Consider the following 26,813-nt stretch of genomic DNA (forward strand, 5'->3'; position numbering starts at 1 on the left):
TGCCACCATGCTGCCCTGGTTTTCAAATCTAACCCTCCTTTGATGTTGAAACTGTGGGTGGGTTTACACTGAGCATGTGAATATTGTTTCCACCTCCTGGCATCAAAAAGTTTGAGATTATGGTTTAATTCACCCACATATAGGCAATCTTGAAGTGGAAAGTTAACAGGAAATAGCTGGATAACATTTGAAAAGTTTGCTAAAATAAACCACAAAATGAAACAAAAACATAATCAAATCAACGACAAGAGTTTTCCTGTTTGTGGAACATACATATTTCCAAGACTTCGTGAAACTTCTGTTGATATATAACAATAAATTGTCTGTGGGAAACTACAGATCCTATTATTTTCCCACTTCCCTAATCATTTAAGCAGATATACAGTCATTCGACAAGGGCTGTTGACTGCATTGTTCTTGTATTGTCATTGCCAACAACACTCGCTGTAATGATTCCTAATAAAACAGATCTATTTATGGTTCTCAATGAAAATATTACTGCTGAGTTGCGTAAATAAAAGTAGCTCCCTATAATTCTAATCTCCCAAAACTATGTATATATAGTTTAAAATTAAATTACAGTCCCCGATATTGAGCAAAATCTATTCCAGTGAAATTAGTTGCATTAGAGCCATCACTCAGTCTCAAGTTACTGGGACTGCAGGCTGCTGTCAGACTGAAGCCTGCAATCTCAGTTACTCCCACACTGTTGATTAACAACTTCAAAGGTAAACAAATGTAAACTTAAACCGCTCATTTCAGTTCTTAAAAGGTGCTGAGATTACCCTGCCCAGTATAAATGATAGCTCAACGATGGTGAATGCAGTCAGCAAATGTATGTACAGGAACATGCGCTCAGACATTCACATATGCGAGTGAGCATTAAAGAGAGAGTGAATAAGCGCTAAAGAGAACATACCTCAAAATATATTTGAATGCACAGGTTAGTTTCATAAACTGTGAATGTACATACAGACAGGCCATTCAGCCCAGTCAATACCAGGGTCTGGTTCCACTCAAGCCTCCTCCCATCTTTTCTCATTTAAATATATTGCTGTAACCCTGCATTCGCTTCTTCTTCATATGCTCGTTTAGCTTCCCTTTAAATGCATCTGCACTATTCTTACTCTTCAACACTCCCTGTGGTAGCAAGTTTCACATTCTTACCACTGTTTGGGTAAAGATGTATCTTCTGAATTTCCAATTCGATTTACTGGTGACTATCTTAGACTAATGATGTGTAATAGCTTCATAAAATGTACTTTTAACATCCAAACATTTTTTATGCAGAATCTAGGGAGATGGTTAGAATATAACCAGCATACAAGGGCAGCACGGTGGCACAATGGTTAGCACTGCTGCCTCCAGGCGCCGAGGACCCGGGTTCGATCCCGGCTTTGGGTTACTGTCCGTGTGGAGTTTGCACATTCTCCCCGTGTTTGCGTGGGTTTCACCCCCACAACCCAAAGATGTGTAGGCTAGGTGGATTGGCCACGTTAAATGACCCCTTAATTGGGAAAAAAAAATAATTGGGTACTCTAAATTTATTTGAAAGATAGAATATAACCAGAAATACCAGCACTACTCGGTCTTCTCCATTGATAATTTACTAATCAGTGACAGGAAATTTTGAGATTGTGGAAGACTTCACATTGGTTTGACAAGCTACAGTCCATGGGCGGGATTCTCTCAGCCCGACGCCGGGCCGGAGAAACCCCGCGACCAGCGCGAATTGTGCCCTGCCGCCGGCATGCGATTCTCCGCCGAGCGGACAATCGGCACCATTGGTGCCAGCGTGATTGGTGCGCCGCCGGTCGGGGGCTGCTCTACACGGCCACCCCTCCGATTCTGGGCCCGGGATGGGCCGAGCGGCCGTCGTAAAACCGGCGAGTCCCGCCGGCGCCGTCCACACCCGCTCTCAGCCGGTGGCACCTCGGTGTGGAAGGGTCGGGGAGCGGCCTGTGGGGAGGGAAGGGGGGCCGACCACACGGAGGCCTCCGATGGCCTGGCCCGTGATCGGGGCCCGCCGATCGACGGGCCAGCCTCTCTGGCTGGGATCCTAGTTTCTTCCGTGCTGGCCCCTGTAGTCCTGCGCCATGTTGCGTCGGGGCCGGCGCTACTGCGCATGGGCGCCAGTGCCACTGTGCATGCGCGGATCCCGCGGTGCCCACTTCACACCGGGATGAGCAGCTGGAGCAGCGTGAACCGCTCCAGTGCTGTGCTGGCCCCTGTAGGGGTCTGAATTGCTGATCCCGAGGCCGTGTTGCCGCCGTCGAGAAACGTGACGGCGTTTCCGACGGCATCAATACTTAGCCTCAGGATCACAGAATCCCGTCCCATATATGGGGAGCACCATAATTTCATATAGTCTGACCGTAAATGTTAAGTACCATTGTTTGAATTGTCACAAAAGAGCAAAGGAATCACATGGCTAAACTGGTGAATTAGATTATTAGATCCATTCTAGAATCAAAATCATTGCAAACATATTCAACAATGCCTTGAGTAATTATTAGCATTTCCTGCATTGAGCAGTAACTCCTCCCAGAATTTCCCTCCATTAAAAAAAGAGGCAGCTGAACAAAGAAACATTTTCTCTCCCTATTTTGTTTCATAAATTTAGAGTACCCAATTCATTTTTTTCCAATTAAGGGGCAATTTAGCGTGGCCAATCCATCTAGCCTGCTCATCTTTGGGTTGTGGGGGCGAAACCCACGCAAACAGGGGCAGAACGTGCAGACTTCACACGGACAGTGACCCAGAGCCGGGATCGAACCTCGGCACTATGAGGCAGCAATCCTAACCACTGCACAACCGTGCTGCCATTCTCTCTCTCTATTTTAATGCCCCATGAGTAAATTCCTCCTCCAATCCATGCCAGTCCCAAGAGCCTTCACCCATGGCTCAGCCACTACCTCCACAATTTCTTTTTAATAAATTTAGAGTACCCAATTCTTTTTTCCCAATTAAGAGACAATTTAGCGTGGCCAATCCACCTAGCCTGCGCATCTTTTGGGTTGTGGAGGCGAAACCCAAGCAGACACGGGGAGAAAGTGGACACTCCACACGGACCATGGCCCCCTCCACAGTTGAGCACAGAGGTGCTCAGCGATTGAAGAGGTCAATGTTCTCCCTCCCTTACACATCAGCATCTCTGCGGTCATGATTGGTGAGTTACCATGTGAGGAATCCAGAGTGCAAAGCTGCATCTGACTCTGTAACACAACACACTGGATCAACAGACCATTTTGTCCTTAGCTAAGTTTTGCACAGACACCCTGCTTGCTCAGTCACATACACGAGAGAAATGACAGGAGAAATGATAGGAGGGATTAGAGAAACAAGAATGGGAGACAACACAATCTAATCTAGATATTAATATTCATTGCTGAATGCAAAATTGGTTAACAATTTTAAGCTAAAATGAGCAATTCTTATCCTCAATATGCACGACTCATCGTTCTCTTGGTACTGCCTCTCAAGAGGATAGATTGTTCCATCTAGTGTACAGATTCTAGCTGAGATCAAGCACAGCAAATCCATGTGGTCCCTCACTAGGACCTCAGAAAACAAATCGAAAGAGTTTTGATAAATTCATGTCAGCAGTAAAATATTAAAAGTTTTAAAAGGCCAGCAGACTACTACAATCAGATACCATTCTGGAAAAAGTAGATTTATCCCCATGATTCACAACACTCGAGCTGCCGATGGGAGTTACTGAACATAGGCTAAGGAAAGAGGCAAAGAGTTCACTGAAAGGTCCAGTTGTGTGAAAATTCATTGCCTTACACTTGATTAGAAAATACTAATGGATGGAGCCTGCCAAGCAAAGCTCATGATCCAATAACATAAAGGCAGCATGCCGAGTTAAGGATAAAGAGTTATGATTTTTAAAAACAACATGGAAGAGGTTTTGGGACGAGGGGTGCAATTGGATTTTAAAAATTTTAAACTAAGATCACCTTTTTAAAAGATCAAGGCAGGTACACTAAGAATCTTACATGTGAAAGTCACTGATGCAGTGGGCTAACAGATAGTCATGGTGCCAATACACTGTCTGTGTTGGTCTCTTTAATATGGAAAAGATTAGGCGCTGGAGGAATTGCGAGAAAGATTACATGGGTGAAACCAAGATGGAGTTGGCACAGCTATCAGCAAAGATTCAACTGGCTGGGGCTCTATTCTCGAGACAAAGTAGAGAGAGATCTTTAAGATTATTAAGCAGTTTGGTGAGGAAGACGGACAGAAGCTGTTTCCACTTGTGTGGGAGTCCCAAAGCAAGAGCCATGAATATGAGACAGTCAATAACAAATCCAATAAGGAAGTCAGGAAAAAAATCTCTTTGCGCAGAAGATGGTTGGAATGTGGAACTCACTACCACATGAAGCAAATAGCATAGGTGCACTTAAAGGAAAGGTAGATGAACACATGAGAAAGAAGATAACGATATTCTGACTGGGTTAGATGAAATGGGGTGCAAGGAGTGGATGGAGTATAAATACTAACCATCACTGTGCTGTAAAACCCAATATAATTCAATCTAACCCAAGAAGCAATTCAGAGCAGCCTCGGAGGTAGAGTTTACCTGCATGTACTCTCAGCCAATGGCTCGTTGACCTTGGGGGCAACAGGATATTTCCTATGCCAATCCAAAGTCACAGGTCCCACTCTCATTGTTGCGGAGAAAAGCTGGAGGTGTCATGTCACCAAAGTTGTCGAGCAAAAAGTAGCGGGACTCAGCGCTAGAGATTGAGGTCTATTTCTCTAACATTTGCCAGTCCGTGACCTATCAGCCGTTAAAGTCAATGGGCAGAAAACCGTGGGCTGTCAGACAGAAATAGGAAACCCTGGCTTGTGCGCTTCTACGGGGAGGAGGAGTAACTGAATTTATCCCATTAATATTGCTACATTAGACCTGCATTCTAAATTCCCTTTAGAATTTTCATTAACGTAACGCAGTGGGATGTTTGAGTACAGCAAGTAAGGCTGGGGAAATTCATAACAATTAAGCGTTTATAGCCTGTATTTATTATAACAACTCAAAAGTAGCAGGAAAGCAAAATAAAGCATATCATTGAATACCATTTAAAACTAGTCTTTTTACTGTGGACCCTGATTATATTAGAATAGCACTTTCGATCCACTCAAAGACTTGAAAAACCGGACAAGAAAGCACCTAAAATCAGCCTGGCCATTCTGAGAACAGCAGCTAATATTCATGCAGTCCATGGCAACCCGCCATCAGGTGGGCAGAATATTGGGGTGCATGCAGCTTTTTAAAAAAGGAGTTCCTCATCACTTACCCAATAGTAGAGATCTCTGGCTTTGGTGTCCATTGAAGACACTCAACCCAATCCACAATGCGGTCACCTGCTCCATAAGTGGAAGATGAACCCAAATGCAATTGAGGCTGTGAGCCCCAAACCATGGAATACACACAGGAACTAATCACCACACAGAATACAGAACAACCAATCACCAGGCAGGACACTACAGGGTACATTACCAGTATAAAACACACGAGGCAAGAAGGCTCGGCCTCTTCGTACTGGTGATAGCTGTAGCAGCAGTCAGGGTGCAATGTACAGTCAGCACCTACTACACGTGGCACATGGCAAGTCTGGGCAAGCCAAACCAAGGTTAGCAAGCTTAGATTGATAGAGTGCCGACTCACAGCGAACTATGTACAATACTCGGCAAGTTCAATTAAAACAGTGTTGAAGCATACACAGCGTTGGAAGCCAGTTTTCAAGTGATACTGCATCGAGTTGCAGTCCGTGTTAATCCAACACAGATAACACATCAGATAACACTTAATGAATTCCCCCTTAGCTGTTCCAATTCAATAACAAAATCCAATTAAACCAAAACCCCTTTTCAAGGGCGTGGCCGAGCACACTGTATTCTCACTCGAATGGGGCTGGTCCTTTCCCTGAGATTCTGATCCAGTTCCAACCAGCAGATTTAAACTACTTCCGGAGAGCAACTACATCTTTGAAGTTACCAAGGCAGTTAGCCACAACCAATGTGCTTTTTACTGGAACAGCTTTTAAAATGAAAACAGAGAAACAGGGAAAACATTTCTTTCTCCTTCTGCAGTCCAAAGCAGTCAAACTGAAACTTTAAAAAAAACCTCTCACCTGACTAAACCTTTCTCAAAGAGACACTTAGATGACACCACGCTAAATTGCCCCTTAATTAGAAAAAACATTTTAAAAAGAAAGAAGAGCGCAATAAAATATTCCAAGGTGCTTCATATGGGCATGATAAACCAAATTTAAAACAATTGGGGAAGGCAGTGTTGTAGTGGTAATGTCACTGGACCTGTAATCGCAAGACCTGGGTGAATACTCTGGACTCTGCCGGAGCAGACTCGATGGGCCGAGTGGCCTAATTCTGCTCCTATGGCTTATGGTCTTATGGACACATGGGACCATAGCAGCTGGTGGAATTTTAAGTCAATTAATAAAAATCGGGAACTAATAGCAACCATGAAACCATTGTCCATCGTCATAAAATCCAATTTGGTTCACTAAAGCACTTTAGGGAATGAAATCTGCTGTCCTTATCTGGGATGGCCTAAATGTGACCCCCAGGCTCACAGAAATATGACTGCCACTTAAATGCACTCTGAAATAGCCTAGCAAGTCACTCAGCTGTATCACACCATTACAAAGTCAACAAATGTAATTAAAGTGTATGAACCACCTGGTATCAACCAAGGCACCAGAATCGATGATGGCAAACGTGGCTGCATTGACCCTGCTAAGTCCCCCTCACTATCATCTGGGGGCTTGTGCCACAATTGGGAGAACTTTCCTGCAGAATAGTCATGCAACAGTCTGAGAATTTCTGTACGATAGAATTCCGTGAAAATGACTACATTCCAGTGCTTTCCATCACCGTCCCTGGTTTGTCCTGTACCACTGGCAGGCCCACCAGGGGTGGCAGGACAGCGGTACAAAGTTGGGAGGGAGCTGCCCTGTGAGTCCTCAACAACCTACTCTGGACCCGTGAAGTCTCACTGCACCAGGTCAAACATGGGCAAGGAAACCTCCTGCTGATTACCATGTACTGTCCACCATCAGCTGGTGAAACAGCACTCCTCCATGTTGAACACCACTTGGAGGAAGCACTGAGGGTGGCAAGGGCCTAGAACGTACTCTGGGTGCAGGAGTTCAAAGAGTGGTTCGGTCGCACCACTACTGACCAAGCTGGCCGAGTCCAAAAGGACATAGCTGCTAGACTGGTCTATGACAGGTGGTGACGGAACCAATACGAGGGAAAAACATACTAGACCTCAACCTCACCAATCTACCTGCCGCAGGTGCATCAGTCCATGACAGGGTCGGTAGGAGTGACCACTGCAGAGATCTTGTGGAGATGAAGTCTTGCCTTCACAATGAGGACAACCTCCGCCGTGTAGATTACGACCGTGCTAAATTGATAGATTCAGAACATATCTAACAACTCAAGATTGGGCATCCATGAGGCGCTGTGGGCCTTCAGCAGCAGCAGAATTGTATTCAACCTCAATCTGTAACCTCATGGCCCGGCATATCCCCCATTCTACATTACACAAAGCTGGGGGATCAACACTGGTTCAAAGAAGAGTGCAGGAGAGCATGCCAAGGGTAGCACCAGATATACCGAAAAATGAGGTGTCAACCTAAAGCTACAACACAGGACAAACTGCATGCCAAAGAACATAAGCAGCAAGTGATAGACAGAGCTTTTGTTTTTTTTAAATAAATTTAAAGTACCCAACTTTTTTTTTCTAATTAAGGGGCAATTTAGTGTGGCCAATCCAGCTAACCTGCACATAGTTTTGCATTGTGGGGTGAAGCCCACGGGGAGAATGTGCAAACTCCACACAGACTCTGGGCCAGGGTCGAACCCAGGTCCTCGGCGCCATGAGGGAACAGTATTAACCACGGCGCCACTGTGCTACCCTAAGGTGATAGACATAGCCAAGCGTTCTTATAACCAATAGATCAGATCTGAGCTCTGTAATCCTGCCACATCCAGGCATGAATGGTGGTAGACAATGAAACAACACATTGGAGGAGGAGGCTCCCCATCCTCAATGATGGGAAGAGTCCAATACATCAGTGTAAAAGAGAAGCTTGATGCGAAGTACGAAGTGGATCATCCATCTCAATCTCATCCCGAGGTCCCCAGCATCACAGATGGCAGTCTTCAGCCGATTTCATTCACTCCATGTGATAGCAAAGGCTCAAGACACTGGATACTGCAAAGGCTGTGGGCCCTAACAATGTTCCGGTATCGAGAACAAAAGCAAGGAAGGTATGACAAGCCTGTATCAAGCTCTGTTTTGGCCTCAAATGCAGTATTGTGCCCAATCTTGGTACTGTACTTTAGGAAGGATGTGAAGGCATTAGAGAGGGTGGAGAAAAATTCATGTGAATCGTTCCAGGAAAGGGGAACTTGAGTTATGTGGATAGATTGAGAAAAAAAAGGTTCAGACGAGATTTTAAATCATGAGGGTGCAGACAGAGTAGATTTATTTTCAGTTCTTTGTTCACCAGATGTAGGTGCCATTACAAGGCCAGCATTTATTGCCCATCCCTATTTGTCCTCGAGAAGGTGGTGGTGGTGATCCACCTCTTGAACCGCTGCAGTCCATGTGGTGCAGGTACACACCATTAGGATAGAGAGAGAGAAAAGAAAAAGGATTGAGAACCAGAGGACACAGATTTATGCAGATTTGCAAAACAATCAACCCAGCAGGGAACTTCGTTTTTAATCCAGTGAGTTGTTAGATCCGGAATGCACTGCCCGAGTGTGGTGGAGGCTGATTCAATTGCCACTTTCAAAAGCAACCAGCTAAGTAACTGGCGAGAAAACAAATTATGGAGTTACAGCAAAAAGGTAGGGGCGTGGGGCTACCTAAATGGCCCTTGCAGAGAGCTGGGCCAAATGGCCACCTGCGTTGTAACAATTTTACGTAGGACAACATCAAATCTCCGGTTCCAACTCCCTCGAAATATAATAGTATGACGGAGACCAAGCACCAATCCAGTTTCGCACTGGATTTTGTATTTTATAATAATTGAGAATCAAGTTAAAATGGTCATGGAGGGGTGTTTAATTTCAATTGATGTACAGCAGCTGAGATTCAGTCACTGACATGTTTAGCGTATGAGCAACAATTTTATCTGAGTAACTATATGGTTTTGGAGCTTTAAAACCATTCCGAAAGACTCCGGCACGAAAAAGAGGAGACTTTTCCCAAATCGTGCAGTCGGGATTTGGGACACCAGCCAAAAAGGAGGTAGAAGCTTATTCCATAAACAGTTTTAAAAGGGTGGTAGACTGGTATTTGAGGATTAAAAAAAACTTACAAAAAGGAATGTGCGACTAATCACAAATGTTCTTTGAAAGAGTCAGCAGAACCACGATGGGACGAATGGTCGCCTTCTGGGCTGTGTTTCTATGATCCTAACTATTCCCCAGCGCTGAGAAGTAACTACTGCTCAATCAAGCCAGTTTAAATAAGCAAATAATGAGCAAGGTGGTGAATATATGGGTAGCACAGTTGCTTCACAGCGCAAGGGAACCAGGTTCAATTGCCGGCTTGGTTCACTGTCTGTGCGTAGCCTGGACATTTTTCCCGTGTCTGAGTGGGTTTCCTCCAGGTGCTCCGGTTTTCTCCCACAAGCCCTGAAAGACGTGCTGTTAGGTGAATTGGTCATTCTGAATTCTCCCTCTGTGTACCCGAACAGGCGCCGGAATGTGGCGCTTCGGACGTTTTCACAGTAACTTCATTGCAGTGTCAATGTAAGCCTACTTGTGACACTAATAAAGATTATATTATACAGTGTAACCATACAATAGTTATTTTGGAATACAATAGAGCTGACCCAATTACTCAAAATAACAGAATGCTTCTGGTTCATCTAATTAAATCAGACGACAACAGAAAGACAAAATAACCAACAAATTGGATACACAAACTTGACTTTTGATCCATAGCAATCTTTTGTTAAACCAGCAGCATGTAGGCAGAGATGGAAATGGTGGAAGTTGCCTCCAGATACACTGTACTCAACAAGCACATTGGAACTTTACAGCAGTGCAATGTTCAAATGTAAGGGCTGATATCAACGTCAAAGAATTAGTCCTTCTGAAACTGTCTTGGAAAAAAAAAATCCTTGAGCATCTAACGATGTTTACTTGTTCAAGTCGACAGCGCTGCAAACAAGCCATTACAGATATAAACGTCGGTTGCCTTAAACTGACCTGCACAGTTTTGTGACCAGAACCAGACGGGAAATGAACAAAGGCTAGAGGAGTTAAACAGGGTTTGCAAGCTGCCATAGAAAGTGTGACAACCCGAGGCAGGCTGCAGAGGCACAGGTTCGCCGCTCACACTTTGTTATTTGCAAGGTGGGGTATTCAAATGTGGGCTCGTCTACAAATAGACCAATTTGTTGCTAACTGATGTCCAACAGGTCATGACTTCTAGAATCCTTTGTGAGCCCCCTCCCCCAAAATTTGGCTCAATAGTTACGGAAAGGAAATGACTTGTAAAAGACAAATTCCATTACATTGAAACTCCCAATGTTCCAAAGATTATTTGTGGAACCCACAGTGGCCGACTTGTGCAGGAAAATGTTTCAGAAGGGGAGGTCAACACCTCCACTGCTTTAGAGAAACATAACAAAAAGTTCGCACTGTCAAACGCAATATGCCACAAGGACCTTTTGTATTTGATGGTGAGGGTTTGACGATACATTACATTACATCACAGGCGCTCTGCTTTTACAAGCTCTTTTTTTCCCCCTCTCCCCTAGATTACTCTGCCGCTTCACCGAGTCCCATTTTGTTTTAATCTCCCCGAGCTAGCTGACCTCAAGTTGTCATCTCGGATGAAGTACGCTTCTGTGGATATTTATGAAGTCGGGAAAGGGAGGTTGGGGGGGGGGGGGGGGGGGAGGCAGGTACAAAACGCACACATGCTCTCACACAAAAAAACGGCTGGAAGCCAACTGGAGTCACGATGGAGAACGCGTTGTCACGGCAACAGCGTAATTCCACATGCGAACAGCCTGTCCATTTGCCAGGCAACAAAATAGACCTCGTGATGCAACTGCACCTGTCTCAGCTATGCAATTGCTATGGCAACATTCCGGCTTCCATGGCTACCATCACCCTAATCACCTAGCAAGGCAGATGTGCGGCACTTGCCTTCTCAGCCCAGCTGTTCTTCCCAATCTCCCTTTTGACAATTGATGGTCCAGGCATGTGCTGGAATGTGCTTGAACCCTGTAACAAGACAATGCACCTCTCCCCTCACAGGGGAAACATGATATCACTGCATTTAACCTCTGATTTCTTACTTACAAGTGGCATGCACATAAACAAACATTCCCAGCCTCCACCCCTCCCGTTCCAATCCTCAAACAATACATGTCCAATTCATTCTGTCATTAGCTGAGATAATGAGCACCAGGGTAAATGCAACAGCACACACACACTTACCTTTGATATCCCCGTGGGGAAGTGGGAGGCGTGTTAAAAACATGAGAGTAAGGATGGTAGGGCGTCTTTTTCAAAGCCTGAATAAGGTTTTGCCTGTATTCTGGGTCTATACACCACAAGGAGCCCTTCCCAATACTCTGCAGAAAGAAAGAAAACATAGAGTCAAAAAGCAGAAGTTTCAAAATGTCATACATTAGAGAAACGTTTCTCCCCGCTCCTCCACCCCAAAGACAGGTTTAGGTTCAGTGTGGGCAAGTGCCATATCACAAAGATAAATATATTTTGTAAAATAGGGAGTGCATAATATTAAATATTTCCAGATTTGCACAGTAGGCAGGTTGGGGAAATCAAATTGATGCAACTGCACTTTACGCAGGCTGAAACTCTCACTTGTATATCTAGAGCAGCGTGTTGACACCATTTGTTTTATTCTTTTAAAGCAGCCGGATTTTTCATTGCAAATCTAACGCCAGTGGGCAACAGTGACACAGAATTCCTCTGCTCTCCCAAACACAGCGTTATATATAACACAAAGATGGCATAATTATTTCCACTGTGAAAACAACCATCACTGGGAACATCTAAACAGCTGCTTTCGCTTTATTTCAAATTGCCCAACTGGCTGCCAACAAAAGCGGGTGAACTTTGTTACTGTACAATATATTGCTACACTTTCCAAATAGCCATTTTCACTATCACAGCTGACTAACTTCAGCATTTGTTTTCCCTACATCTAAACTTCAAACTTTCTTTGAAAAAGCAGCATTTTAGTCAGTATCAAGTAAAAGGACTTGGTGTTCAGCAACAAAAAACAGTAAACGGTAATAAAAATCACATTCTGTTTAACCAGTCTGGCAATCTTTTGCAATAATTACATTTCACAACAGAGATTGTTTTTCTTTTCTAAACCCTTGATTACTTGACCATAATACATCAACAGTAGTAACAGAGCAATAGCAGGCACTACGTAAATGCAGAAACCCACCTAGCCAAGTGCATGTTCCTTTTAAAAAAATAATAAATTCAGAGTACCCAATTATTTTTTTCCAATTAAGGGGCAGTTTAACGTGGCCAATTCACCTACCATGCACATCTTTGGGTTGTGGGGGCGACACACATGCAGGCACGGGGGTAATGTGCCAACTCCACACGAACACCTGGGTCCTCGGTGCTGTGAGGCAGCAGTGCTAACCACTGCCCCACCGTGCTGCCCTAAGTGGGAGTTCCTGACAAGTGCAGAGGCTACAAGTGAGTGCGAGGACTGGTGAGCTCTTTCAGCTGATGGTACTGCCAGCAATCAGAACATAGATACAGTGCAGAAGGAGGCCATTCGGCTCATCGAGTCTGCAGCGACCCACTTAAGCCCTCGCCCACCCTATCCCCGTAACCCAATAACCTCTCCTAACCTTTTTGGACACTAAGGGCAATTTAGCATGGCCAATCCACCTAACCTGCATGTCTTTGAAGGAAACCGGAGCACCCCGGAGGAAACCCACGCAGACACGGGGAGAATGTGCAGACTCCGCACAGACAGTGACCCAAGCCGGGAATCGAACCCGGGACCCTGGCGCTGTGAAGCCACAGTGCTAACTAACTGTGCTACCGTGCTGCCCAGCAATCAGACAGCAATGAGGTCTCATAACCAGGAGAGAAGATACATGAAGCCAGAGTGACTAAATGATCAGCTTCCAATCATGTCAAAATAAGAGGGAGCAGTCCAGAGTCAGAGGGGTGAAAATTGTTGGGCTCAATAAAGGGTTATGTTGTTTATAATGTCACTAAACCCCTGTAAATAGTATTCTCTGTGCTTAGGTGTCTAACATAGATATCTCAACTAACGGTGACCATAACCAGCAGAATGGGCAGCACGGTGGCGCAATGGGTTAACACTGCAGTCTCATGGCGCCGAGGTCCCAGGTTCGATCCCGGCTCTGGGTCACTGTCCGTGTGGAGTTTGCACATTCTCCCCGTGTTTGCGTGGGTTTCACCCTCACAACCCAAAGATGTGCAGGGTAGGTGGATTGGCCACACTAAATTGCCCCTTAATTGGAAAAAAGGAATTGGGTACTCTAAATTAAAAAAAAAATAACCAGCAGAACAATGTTGTCGACCTGTTTTTTTAAAAAATCATTTATGGAATGTTGGCGTCGCCGACTCGACCAGCATTTATTGCCCAATCCAAGTTGCTCTTGATAAGGTGGTGGTGAGCCGCCTTCTTGAACCACTGCAGACCGGGAGGTGTAGCTACACCCATTGTGCTGTTAGGGAGTGAGTTCTAGAATTTTTCCCCAGCGACCCTGAAGGAACGACGATATATTTCTGAGTCGGGATAGTGAGTGACTTGGAGGGGAACCTCCAGGTGGTGGGGTTCCCGGGTATCTGCTGCTCTTGTCCTTCTAGATGGTAGTGGTCGTGGGTTTGGAAGGTGCTGCCGAAGGAACCTTGGTGAGTTCCTGCTGTGCATCTTGTACATGGTGTATACAGTTGCCACTGTTCATCAGTAGTGGAGGGATTGAATGTTTGTGGCAGAGATGGCCCTTTAACTGGAACCAAATAAGTGGTTGGAATCAGTCATTACCTCACCTTTTATGACTTTAATTACAGCTTTAGCAGGCACATAGTTTGGGTACCTGAACCTAGGTTCTTTAACATTGCAACAAAGAATTTCTGCATTCATCATACACTAAGAAGCTTGACACTATCTGGAACAAAGTGGCCCTCTTGAATGCCATCTCTTCCACAAACATTCAATCCCCTGGCTTGGTGGTAACAGTAGAGTGGGAGATATGCCTGCCCATGGGATTACAGATTTAGTCAAGTACAATTCTGCTGCTGCTAATGGCCCACAGCACCTCATGGGTGTACAGTTTTGAGCTGCTCGACCTGTTCAAAGTCTATCTCATTTAGCACAGTGGTACGCCACACAACACGATGGAGGGTACTTGACTCCACAAGGTGGTCACTCCTACCAATACGGTTATGGACAGTTGCCTCTGCGGCAGGCAGTTTGGTGAGGACAAGGTCAAATATGTTTTTCTCTCTTGTTCGCTCCTTCCGCAGATCCAGTCTAGCAGCGATGTCCTTTCGGACCTTGCCAGCTAGGTCTGTGGTCGCACTACCGAGCCACTCTTGGTGATGGACACTGAAGTCCCTCAGCCAAAGTACATTCTCCATCCTTTCCATCTTCAGTGCTTCCTCCAAGTGGTGTTCAACATGGAGGAGTACTGACTCATCACTAGTCTGTGAGACAGCTGTCCCAAGTTTGGCACAAGCCCTCAAGTGTTAGTAAGGAAGACTTTGCAGGATGGACAGGGCTGGTTTTGCCGTGGTCGTTTCCGGTGCCTAGGTCAATGCCAGGTGGTTTGTCCGGTTTCATTCCTTTGTTCCATTTGCAGCAGTTGAATACAAATACAGGGGCAGCACGGTAGCACTGTGGATAGCACAATTGCTTCACAGCTCCAGGGTCCCAGGTTCAATTCCGGCTTGGGTCACTGTCTGTGCGGAGTCTGCACATCCTCTCCGTGACTGCATGGGTTTCCTCCGGGTGCTCCGGTTTCCTCCCACAGTCCAAAGAAGTGCAGGTTAGGTGGATTGGCCATGATAAATTGCCCTTAGTGTCCAAAATTGCCCTTAGTGTTGGGTGGGGTTATGGGGATAGGGTGGAGGTGTGGACCTTAGGTAGGGTGCTTTTTCCAAGAGCCAGTGCAGACTCGATGGGCCGAATGGCCTCCTTCCGCACTGTAAATTCTATGAAACTGAATGGCTTGCTCAACCATTTCACAGAGCATTTAAAAATAAACCACATTGCTGTGGTTTCAAGTCATATGTTGGTCAGACTGGGTGAATACAGCAGGTTTCTTTCTCTCAAGGACATTAGTGAACCAGATGGGTTTTTACAACAATGGATTTTGTTCGAATTTTAATTCCAAATATTTTATTACCTTTTTAAATTCCACCATCTGCTGTGGTGGGATTCGAACCTGGGCCCCCTGAGCATTACCCTGGGTCTAAGCACTGTGAAAATGCCTCTCCCGAAACATTGCGATTCTATAACCATCAGGTGCCAGATACTGTGGTCATTAAACATGTGCCTCCCTTATATTCACAGACCAAAAGGAGTTCCACAATGGCTCCGTAGACTGATTAAGTACCATTGGTGTCAGCAAGCGTGCTCCTTATTCCCTTAATTTCTCAGTAGTATAAAAAGAATTCCGCCACTTGTACTCATTTGTTCTGCTCTTGTCGTTACGCCCGATGGAGAACTGTGAATCGAAACTCAATAGCCGATTAATACTGCAGCTGTAAAGTTAACTTGCAGCTGGATCTGTACTAAACCCCAGATGCAAGCGGACACAAAAACAAATCTGTGCAGTTGGCACAGAGTGAGAACTACTTTCTATCCTCACTCAGACAAGTGAGGGACATTTTTTACAGGGCACAAATGTTCTTTCTATCCTCTGGGGCAACACTCGTTAACAGTCTGACAATGCAGATGCATGAAATGAAATGAAAATCGCTTATTGTCACAAGTAGACTTCAAATGAAGTTGCTGTGAAAAGCCCCTCGTCGCCACATTCCGGCGCCTGTTCAGGGAGGCTGGTACGGGGATTGAACCGTGCTGCTGGCCTGCCTTGGTCTGCTTTAAAAGCCAGCGCTTTAGCCCTGTGCTAAATTCCCAGGCAGCCAAGTTCAAACTACAGACAAGGCTGTGGATTCAAATCTGTTCTTCTGCAATTCAGAGTCTAACCCCAACCTTTGGGCTGGGTTGCCAGATTTATCCCTTTTTAAAAAAAATAAATTGCTTGAGGGCTTGGGCTCATGTAAGGGGACGGTGCTGCGGCCATTGGCAGCAGCCTCGCTGTTGTTCTGTCCAGGGGAGTATTAGGTAATTTGGTGGTGGTCGCAACGTTGAAAATTTCAGCAGCATTTTAAATTAGGTAGGATGTCGAAGCAGGCACTGATTTGTAATAATTATATGTTTGAGCCGGCAAAACTGGATGCCAGGTTTTGGGGTTGGGTGGATAAGGGGGTGGACGGTATAGGGGGCTTGTTTTGTGAGGGGGGGGGGGGGGTTGGGGTTCGCAAGCCTGGAGGAGCTGTCAGAGAAGTTCGGGAATTCACAGGCAGAAAACTTTACATATCTGCAGGTGAGGGATTTCGTGAGGAAAGTTTTCCCGTCGCGCCGCCATTCTCGCTGCTGGAAAAGGTTTTTAGACGCTTGCGGGGCTGAAAGAGGCGAGTCCCTCGGGAATTTACGGGAGGATCATGGCGCAAGATACTGCTTCCCTGGTGGGGACTAAAGCAAAGTGGGAGGAGCAATTCGGGGGTGGCATAGGAAGAGGGGGTGTGGTGTGAGGCCTTGCGTAGTGTGAACGCCACTTTGTCATGCAGGGGACTGGGGTTGATAGAGTTGAAGGTACACTTAACGAGGGCGGGGTTGAGTCAGTGGTTTGAGGGATTGGAAGATAAGTGTGAGCGCTGTGGGAGGGGCCCGGCAAACCATGTGCATATGTTCTTTATGTGTCCTGAGCTGGTGAAATTTTGGGTCTCCTTCTTCAGCACCATATCGGAGATTTTACAGATGGATTTGGAGCCCAGTTCCCTTGTGGCCAGATGGGGAGCGTCAGACCTTACAGACGGGTGCGGGGCTGGATGTCTTAGTGTTCACCTCATTGATCACTTGCAGGCGGGTTCAGTTGGAGTGGAGGTCAGCTTCTCCACCCAGTGCCTCAAAACAGGTGCTTTGTAGGGCAGCACCGTGGCGCAGTGGGTTAGCACTGCGGCTTCACGGCGCCGAGGTCCCAGGTTCAATCCTGGCTCTGGGTCACTGTCCGTGTGGAGTTTGCACATTCTCCCCGTGTCTGCGTGGGTTTGGCCCCCACAACCCAAAGATGTGTGCAAGCGAGGTGGATTGGCCACGCTAAATTGCCCCTTAATTAGAAAAAATGAATTGGGTACTCTAAATTTATAAAAAATGTGCTTTGTGGCTTTAAAGCAGATTAGGACATCCAGAGACCTTGAAAGGCACTGTATCAATTCAAGTCTTACTCTCTTCCTTTATTTCACACTTTTCAAGATATATAATAGAACTGTGCACTCCACGTTTACTCAGCATCATAATAAATCCTCATTTGCATCCCTGAAAAGTGCAACTTCAACAGAAACCGCCTGAGGTGAATCGTATTTTCCCATTAATCATAGAATTTACAGTGCAGAAGGAGGTCATTTGGCCCATCGAGTCTGCACCGGCCCTTGGAAAGAGCATCCTCCTTAAGCCAATGTAAAAGTTGTAATTTGGTTTTGCCGGAACATTCTCATCAGAAGAAACATTATTTATACCCTCCGAGTTAAAATACTTTATGCTGCTATATTCCTACACTGGTAAATTGAATAACTGTAAAGTAAAATAAATTTAAAAATATAAAATAAATATGCTGACTCTCTACTTCCCTTCCGCTTCACCGCTCCTGCTCGCTACATCCTGCGCCCTGACCCTCCCCGTCACTGCGGACACTTTCTCTTGCATGCCCTGTGGTCCACAGTGTCCAGTGCGCCCTGACCCTCCCTCTTGCCGATGACCTTCTAGCTTGTGGTCTCCCTGCAGCCCACGCTTCTTGCCAAACCTCTCTGTACCTCTTACACTTACTTCCTACTTCCTGAACCCTCGCTAAGCATGAGTGTGCTGGAAATGAGCAGCAAGAGGCAGGAAAAGCAGCTTTGACTTGCAAGAGGTAAGCGGGGCACTGGAGGTTCAGCAACGAGATGGAGGGAGGTCATGGAGCAACACAGGTCAGGAACGAGAGGGTGGCAATGAGTGGAAGGGTCAGGGCACGAATGAGGCTGCTCCAAAATGGAGATAAATGCAAACATGGGCACCACTGACTGGCCACAGCACAACCTAAAACGGGGATTAAATGTACATTTTGTACTGCACCGTATGAATTTTTAGAAGATGCAATGCTTTAAATTCCATTATTGCTGCAACTGCACAGGCTTCCAGTAAAACCTTTACATCGAATATTAAAACAACTGTATCAGCAACATAAATGTGAACCTTTTGTCAGGGTCCACACCTGCGATATAAACGTCTCTGCGCTCCCCAAAGGTGATTCCTGATCTGCTGTATTGTGTTGTGGATTCAGATTTCCAACCTCGCATTGCTTTTGCTGTTTGTTTACATTACTAACATGGTCAATTCATGTGGTCGGCAGTAAAGCAACCATGCTGTTGATCTATTTTTAGCAGTTCTGAAAATTCTAGCTATGAACAAGGTCAAATTTTCTCACTTAAAAATGCTTCTAGGGGGCAGCTGCACGAGAGAAAGAACTTTTCTGAAGAGTCATCCAGCAAAGGGCTTCCTCCTCTGGCTGCTTCTTTATTCGGGAACTCACTGATAGGCCTGTCAATAAAATCACAATTTGCCGTTCGGAAAGTGGTGGGAGCCTCAAGGAACCGTAGCTTGAGCATCTCCTAACATGATTCGGGGCCTTCCTGGCTCAATGGGCACTGGAGTCATCGTCTGACTCGGGTGTTTGCATTTGAAATAGGCGGAGAGTTGTGACGTTTCACTCGCTGGTCCCTCTAGCTTCAGGGCACATCTTCAATGTCTGCTGCCGAAAGCTTTTTTCATAAAACAAAAGTCCGCATGAATTCACTTTGCTTTAAAACACAAAAGCAATTTTCAAATCTTGCCTGAAAAGGAAAAAAGATCAAAAACCCCAATAATCAAACACAAGGCAAAGTGGGCAAGGGCAAATAAATTTAAAAATCATTCGCGCTTTCATATAAAACGTAGGATTAGGCTTACGGATGATCCTAGAATCTTGCACTTTCTTTCTTTTTGCACATTTAGAGTATCCAATTATTTTGTTCCTCAATTAAGGAGCAATTTTAGTCTGGCCAATCCACCCAATCTACACATCTTTGGGTTGTGGCGGCAAGACGCAAGCAGACATGGGGAGAATGTGCAAACTCCACACGGACAGTGACCCGGGGCGGGATTCGAACCTGGGTCCTCGGCGCTGTGAGGCAGCAGTGCTAACCACTGCACCACCGTGCCATCCAACAATAGGGCACGTATTATCTCACTATTATTAGCTCACAAGGTCTCCCAACATAAACAATTTCAATAATGAATCCCATCTGAAATAGGATTTCAGAAAAGCTGTGTGCGCTCTTTAAACTGTGTGCATTTGAACTTTGGAAAATAGCACAATAGGATAAAATATAGCTTCCTTCTTGCTTGGGTAGTGACTAGAGACGTTTTGGGGTGCATTAAACTCATGCAACACATCAGTGGTGGTTACAGTCGGGAACAATTTAAAACAATAAAGTACACAATCTTAACATATGCTAGTTTAAGTACAATTCCTGCAGTATCTTAGCATCAGTATGATAAATCAAGCTAATGATAACAATGGAGTGCAAGGTTGATCAGAATGTAATCTGTCGTAGTGAAAGTGGAAATTACAAAACAAATACCATTTGCAAGTATTAAATTCTTCCTTTTGCATAACTGAGTTTATTGGTACAATGACTTGCTAAGCCACCCAGGGTGCTGAGATGAATGTCATTAAGCAGCAGATTGCAACCACAATTAAAGCAATAATTCTAAGCTTATTACTACAGATGGAAGGTATAAATCATTCACATAGAACATCAAAATAGGCTAAAGAGCTGGCTTTGAAAGCAGACCAAGGCAAGCCAGCAGCACGGTTCAATTCCCGTACCAGCATCCCCGAACAGGCGCCGGAATGTGGCGACTAGGGGTTTTTCACAGTAACTTCATTTGAAGCCTACTTGTGACAATAAGCGATTTTCATTTCATTTCATTTCAAAAATATAGCGCGAGACCAGCTAGATGCTGCAGCTCAAAATAGGAACCAACTCAAAACAGACTTGATCATTTAAACATTTCTAATGTCAGGCATAGCATATACACAGGCTAAGATGCACCACAGAAAGCATCCTATCTGGCTGCATCACAGCCTGGTATTGAAATTGCTCAGCCCAAGACTGCACGAAACTTCAGAGTGGTGAAGTCCGCCCCCCATCCGTTGACTCCATCTACACCTCTCGCTGCCTGGGGAAAGCGGGCAGCATAATCAAAGACCCCTCCCACCCGGCTTACTCACTCTTCCAACTTCTGCCATCGGGCAGGAGATACAAAAGTCTGAGAACACGCATGATCAGACTCAAAAACAGCTTTGTTCCCGCTGTTACCAGACTCCTAAATGGCCCTCTTATGGACTGACGTCATTAACACTACACCTCTGTGTGCTTCACCCGATGCCGATGTTATGTAGTTACATTGTGTACCTTGTGTTGCCCTATCAGGTATTTTCTTTTCTTTTCATGTACTTAATGATCTGTTGAGCTGCTCGCAGAATAATACTTTTCACTGTACCTCAGTGAACGTGATAATAAACAAAATCTAATCCAATCTGAGGCAAAAATTACAACAGCCGATTTATATTTCCAAGTGCACTCCAACACAGGGGTCCAGGTGGGTGGGGAAATCAGTGGTGTTTACGGCCTCTTTCTTAATGATTCCCGTCCATGATATGACAGTACAAGCTCCTTCAACTCCCCAAGCTCCTTCAACTCCCAAGTCAATAATCATCAGGGGGGTTTAAAAGGAGACTTGCATCTGTTTCCACAGTAACTAGTAACAGTGCCAAGTCGAAAGATGCACTTCTCGCTCGTCTCACTACCCAACTCTCAAACTCCGAACGCAACTTCCATACATTCCACTTAGCTGCCGTCTTAATCACAACATATTTCCAAATTAGTTATTACTAAATTTCAGACACAACTTGCATTCAGTCCACAAGTCAACACATTACGGAAATGAAATATTGTTCAGTATTTAGAATTTACAGCTGAGAAATAGGCCATTCAATCCAACTGGACAATTGTGCACGTCACTCTGAAATTTAGCAAAAGAGACAAAAATAAACTAACAAATTATAGTTAGTCTCACATTTATTGTCAGGAAATCACGTGTGTCTATAATTAAGGATAGGTTAGCTAAACTCTTCAAGAATATTCATCTGATTAAAGGGAGCCAGTGTAAACGTGTAAAGGGTAAGTCTTGCCTGGCGACCCTTTGAGTGTATTTTTTTGAAGAGGTGACTGACTTAGTAGGCAAGGGAATGTCTATGTTTATTATTTATATGGACTGACAGAAGGCATTTAAAATAAAGTTATTCTGAAGAACGTGTCAGCTAAGTTGAAGCGCATGGAACTGAAGTCAAATTATTGACCTGGTTAAGAACTCAGTTGAGCTCTAGAAGACAGTAGGGATAATCGGCAGATTCTCTAACTAACAGGATGTGAGTAATGCTGTCTCGCAAGCATCTATATTGGGACCTCACTTAGACATTGTATTAATGACTGAGATCATGGAACAGATGACACAAATAAAGGTGACCCACAGCTTGATCGCACACATTCCAGTGCAGTAGTGAGGGAGTACTGCACTGCCTGAGGTGCCATCTTTCAGTTGAGATGTTAAACAGAGGCCCCACCTTTCCTCTCAAATGGGGATAAAAGGTCCCACGGCCATTAGTCAGGGAACAGGTGAGTTTTCCCAGGTGTTATGACAAAACTGATCCCTCAATCAACTTCACTAAACTAGACTGATCATTATCAAATTGCTGCTTGTGGAAACTTGCTCTGTGCAAAATGACTGGCACTGTTCATACGTTCCAACAGTAGCTTCACTACAAAAGTACTTGATTGACTATAAAAGTACTTTGCAAAGTCCTACTATCATGTAAGATGCCTGCATAAATACAAGTCTGTCTTTCTTTTGGGATGATGTGGAGATGCTGGCGTTGGACTGGGGTGAGCACAGTAAGAAGTCTTACAACACCAGGTTAAAGTCCAACAGGTTTGTTTCGATGTCACTAGCTTTTGGAGCGCTGCTCCTTCCTCAGGTGTTTTGTGAGTTGTTCAATTGTATTTCACCTCTGCTTTTAGCTGAAATCAACACACAAGTGCATAGTTTCTCTTTGCGGAGCCTCCAATTAGCTGTATTGCTACTATAATCTGACAGAGATAACAATACCTGCTCTCTGGTGTGTGGAAACAGAGTTTGTCCTTGCTCTTTTATTTGATACAATGCATTCTTTAGTGCTTACTGAGCTGCTTATACCTGCTATATACATCTAATATTCAAACACTGATCACTCATTGTCTGCTGGTTAAAGTCAATGGGTCACTGATATTTAACTTCTGCTACCCAAGTTTCATACACCAATTTGCATTTGCCACTAAGTGCATGGTAAATACTTCTCGTATTTTCAATAATTTAACTACAAAATTCCACACAAAAATACATTAAATGCAAGTACCTGAATTCCTAGTTACCAAATAAACATTTATTAAATTGCCAGCAAAAGACAGTTTAGACTGTTTTTTTTAAGAAAGCTCAGAAATGCCCACAGTAACTCCAGTCCAAGTTATTTGCCTGGATCTAAAGGAGCATGTGGTACAGTTTTAAGAAGTGAGGGCTTGGGCAGCACGGTGGCGCAGTGGGTTAGCCCTGCTGCCTCACGACGCTGAGGTCTCAGGTTCAATCCCGGCTCTGGGTCACTGTCCGTGTAGAGTTTGCACATTCTCCCCGTGTTTGCGTGGGTTTCGCCCCCACAACCCAAAGATGTGCAGGGTAGGTGGATTGACCACGCTAAATTGCCCCTTAATTGGAAAAAAATTAATTGGGTACTCTAAAAAAACTTTTTTTTAAAAAGTGAGGGCTTAAGTGGATCGGTGCAGACTCGATGGGCCAAATGGCCTCCTTCTGCACGGTATGTTCTATGTCTCACAACACCAGGTTAAAGTCCAACAGGTTTGTTTCGAATCAAATGCTTTCGGAGCGCAGCTCCTTCATCAGGTGACCCACTCACCTGAGGAAGGATCTGCACTCCAAAAGCTAGTGATTCCAAATAAACCTTTTGGACTTTAACCTGGTGTTGTAAGGCTTCTTACTGTGCCCACCCCAGTCCAATGCCTGCATCTGCATACCATATTTTTAAGAAGATACTTAGATTGGATCACTGTCTGTGCAGAGTCTGCACGTTCTCCCAGTGTCTGCATGGGTTTCCTCCGGGTGCTCCGGTTTCTTCCCACAAGTCCCCAAAGACGTGCTTGTTAGGTGAATTGGAATTCTGAATGCTCCCTCTGTGTACCCAAACAGGCGCCGGAGTGTGGCGACTAGGGGCTTTTCACAGTAACTTCATTGCAGTGATAATGTAAGCCTACTTGTGACAATAATAAAGTTTACATATCTGCTGACTGCTTTGGAAATCTTTCCGTACGAGTACAATTGTGAGATTCTAGAGATAAGAAAAAGGTTTCCCATACCAGCTTGACTATTTAAGTAGAAAGAAGGTCTGTGAGATCCAGAGATACAATGATTTCAATAAAATGTACAGTCCATATGGAAATAAAAATTACTTTACATACAGAGAAAAAAAATAGAGACGTGGGATGCCTGGTTTAAAAAGGAAGCAAGGAAGAGCATTAGTCCGAGACGAGAGCTGGAGGGATGGCAGCTGCGAGGGAGAAGGGACAGAAAGGTTGAGGTGGGAGGGGGAGGATCCAGTGGTTGTGATCCATATAGGTACCAGCGACATGGGTAGAACGAGGCAGGAGGTTCGGTGTAGGTGGTTTGAGGAGCTAGGCGCTAAATTGAAGAACAGAACCTCCCCGGTTATAATCTCTGGATTACCTGAGCTAAGTGCAAATTCGCAAAGGGCACATAAAATTAGAGAGATGAATACGTGGCTCAAGGACTGGTGTGGGAGAAGTGGGTATCTGTTTGTAGGACATCGGCATCAGTACTGAGGAAAAGTGGGGGCTGTACTATTGTGATGGCCTACATCTCAACCATGCTGGGACCAGTGTTCTTGTGGACCGTATAACTAGGGATGTAGAGAGGATTTTAAACTAGTGGAGTGAAGGTTCAGTGGCTTGTAAAATTAGGAAGTCAAAGTTAAGGGTAGGAAGACAGGTTAGTGATCTGTTTGAGTGTCAACAAAAAACAACAGGCAAGGACAGATCATATGAACATTGTATTGAACAAGGACTCTTACAAGAGTCCTAACTGGGAGGGGACGGGGTTTCAAGAATGGAAAGTTTAAAAATAAATCAGGGGTATATCAGAGAGCAGAGGCACAGTGTAGTGAGGGGAAATTTGACTGTCATAGTGTGACAGGCCGGGTTAGGAAACAAAAACAAAAAAAAAACACAACACAGAGAAAATTCAGAGGTGTAAACAACTGTAAAAAAAAAGCTAAATGTTGTTTATCTGAATACACGAAGCATTTGCAACGAGATAGATGAGTTAATAGCGCAGACTGCAACATCTGAGTATGATGTATTCGCTATTACAAAACATGGTTGCAGGGTGACCAGGATTGGGTGCTCAACATTCCAGAATATACAATGGTTAAAAAAAAACAGGCCAAAGGGGAAAGGAGGTGGGGTAGCGTTGTTAATCAAAGGAGGTTTCAAAGCAGTGCTGAGCCGTGTTATAAAGACGGCGGATAGTGATGTAGAATCGGTTTGGGCTGAAATCATAAATAGCCGAGGAAGGAAGACAACGGTGAGAATGGCCTAAAGACCCCCAAAATGTAACCTCTCAGGAGGTCAGGGCATAAATGGAGAAATATCAAGGGCATGTTTGTAGGGAACTGCAATCATCATGGGAGATTTTAATCTGCATATTAATTGAACAAACCAAACCGGCACGGGTGGCATCGAAGAATTTGTGGAGTGCATCAGGGATTGCTTTTTAAAGCAGTACTTTGTGGAACCTACCTAGGAATGAGCTATTTTACTTTTGGCCTACTCCTGCTTCTATTTCTTGCGTTCTTGTGTTTGGTGCTGATGCCAGAAAGGTGGCAACAACATGGCATCAATGCTACCCAAGAGTACAATGATTGGACAATGTAGCAGGGCCCCTTTTGGTGCACACAAGAGTGTCTGAGTAGGAAATACTGTGCCCACCTGTGCAGTTGTTAGGTGGCCCCTCCATTGTCTCACTGTGACCTCCTCCAATTGGACAACGTTCTGGGAGCTCTGGACTCCCATTCTAATTTTGCGCACATCCCTAATTTCCTTCAAGCCCACCAATGGTTGTATCTTCAGTTGACTAGGTCCGAATTTCTGAAGTTCTCTCCCAAACCCCTATATTAACATATCTCTTTGACAATCTTTTAGTCATCTACCAGAGTAGGTCCTTGCTTAGCTCACTGTCAAAAATTGTCTCATAGCATCCCTGTGAAGCACTTTGGTACATTATACTGTATTAAAGGCCCAAATAAATGTAGGTTGTTGATCTTGTGCAGTTCACTCTGGTTTCTTGGTGGCTCAGATGTTGGCTTACCGTCATTGACTAGTATTGGAATGTATAGACATAGATTTGAGCTTTTGGTGGCAATACATAATAATAATAATAATCTTTATTGTCACAAGTAGGCTTACATTGACACTGAAATTATGTTACTGTGAAAATCCCCTAGTCGCTACACTCCGGCGCCTGTTCGGGTACACGGAGGGAGAATTCAGAATGTCCAATTCACCTAACACCACGTCTTTTGGGACTTGTGGGAGGAAACCGGAGCACCCGGAGGAAACCCACGCAGACACGGGGAGAAGGTGCAGACTTCGCACAAACAGAGATCCAAGCCGGGAATCGAACCTGGGACCCTGGTGCTGTGAAGCAACAGTGCTAACCACTGTGCTACTGTGGCCCATGTACATTGAGCCAAACCCATGAGTATCTCACTCAATACAGGACCATTTTTCTAGCTCTGGAGAACAGCACTGTACCAAGGGAATGCTCTATGTAAATGCTTCACAAACATACCAGGTCAGGCAAAATATTGCCATTTGTACCAAAGTCTGCATTTGCTTGGTTGCACCCATTCCACCTGAATGCAGCGTCAGATCAAATAACAGCACACCCAGTAAAGGCTATAAATCTGACCAGAGTTAGACCAGAGAAGGTTTAGAGCTTCATGAGAAGGTGGTGGTAAACAAAACCAGAGCACAAGAGAGCAATATTGAAAAGATTGGTGTCGTGTTAGGCACACTGATCTAACTCTGGCTGCAACTGGATGCAGCTTAGATCAGAAAGATACTCCAGACCTTGAAGTTAGTTCAATCAGGTTTATTGAACTAATAGCACAGTTAGCACAGTTCTCTGTGAGTTCGACTCTCTGCTAACTTAAGTGTGGTTACTCTGTCTGACTGAACCAGACTAGCTCTTGGCCAACATCTGAGCCACCAAGAAACCAGAG

General features: G+C 44.8%; 1 protein-coding gene across 5 annotated transcripts in view; it reads right to left on the reverse strand.

The window, feature by feature from the left end:
• foxn3 (forkhead box N3) overlaps window positions 1-26,813 on the reverse strand; it is a 436,636-nt gene that overhangs the window by 191,983 nt on the left and 217,840 nt on the right. For all 5 annotated transcript variants that reach the window (XM_072493781.1, XM_072493810.1, XM_072493773.1 and 2 more), the window contains one exon: window positions 11,506-11,642. In XM_072493781.1, coding sequence (XP_072349882.1) covers window positions 11,506-11,642 — 137 coding nt within the window. The remainder of the gene's footprint in view (window positions 1-11,505; window positions 11,643-26,813) is intronic.

Source organism: Scyliorhinus torazame, chromosome 2 (genome assembly GCF_047496885.1).
Source record: "Scyliorhinus torazame isolate Kashiwa2021f chromosome 2, sScyTor2.1, whole genome shotgun sequence".
NCBI lineage: Eukaryota > Metazoa > Chordata > Chondrichthyes > Carcharhiniformes > Scyliorhinidae > Scyliorhinus > Scyliorhinus torazame.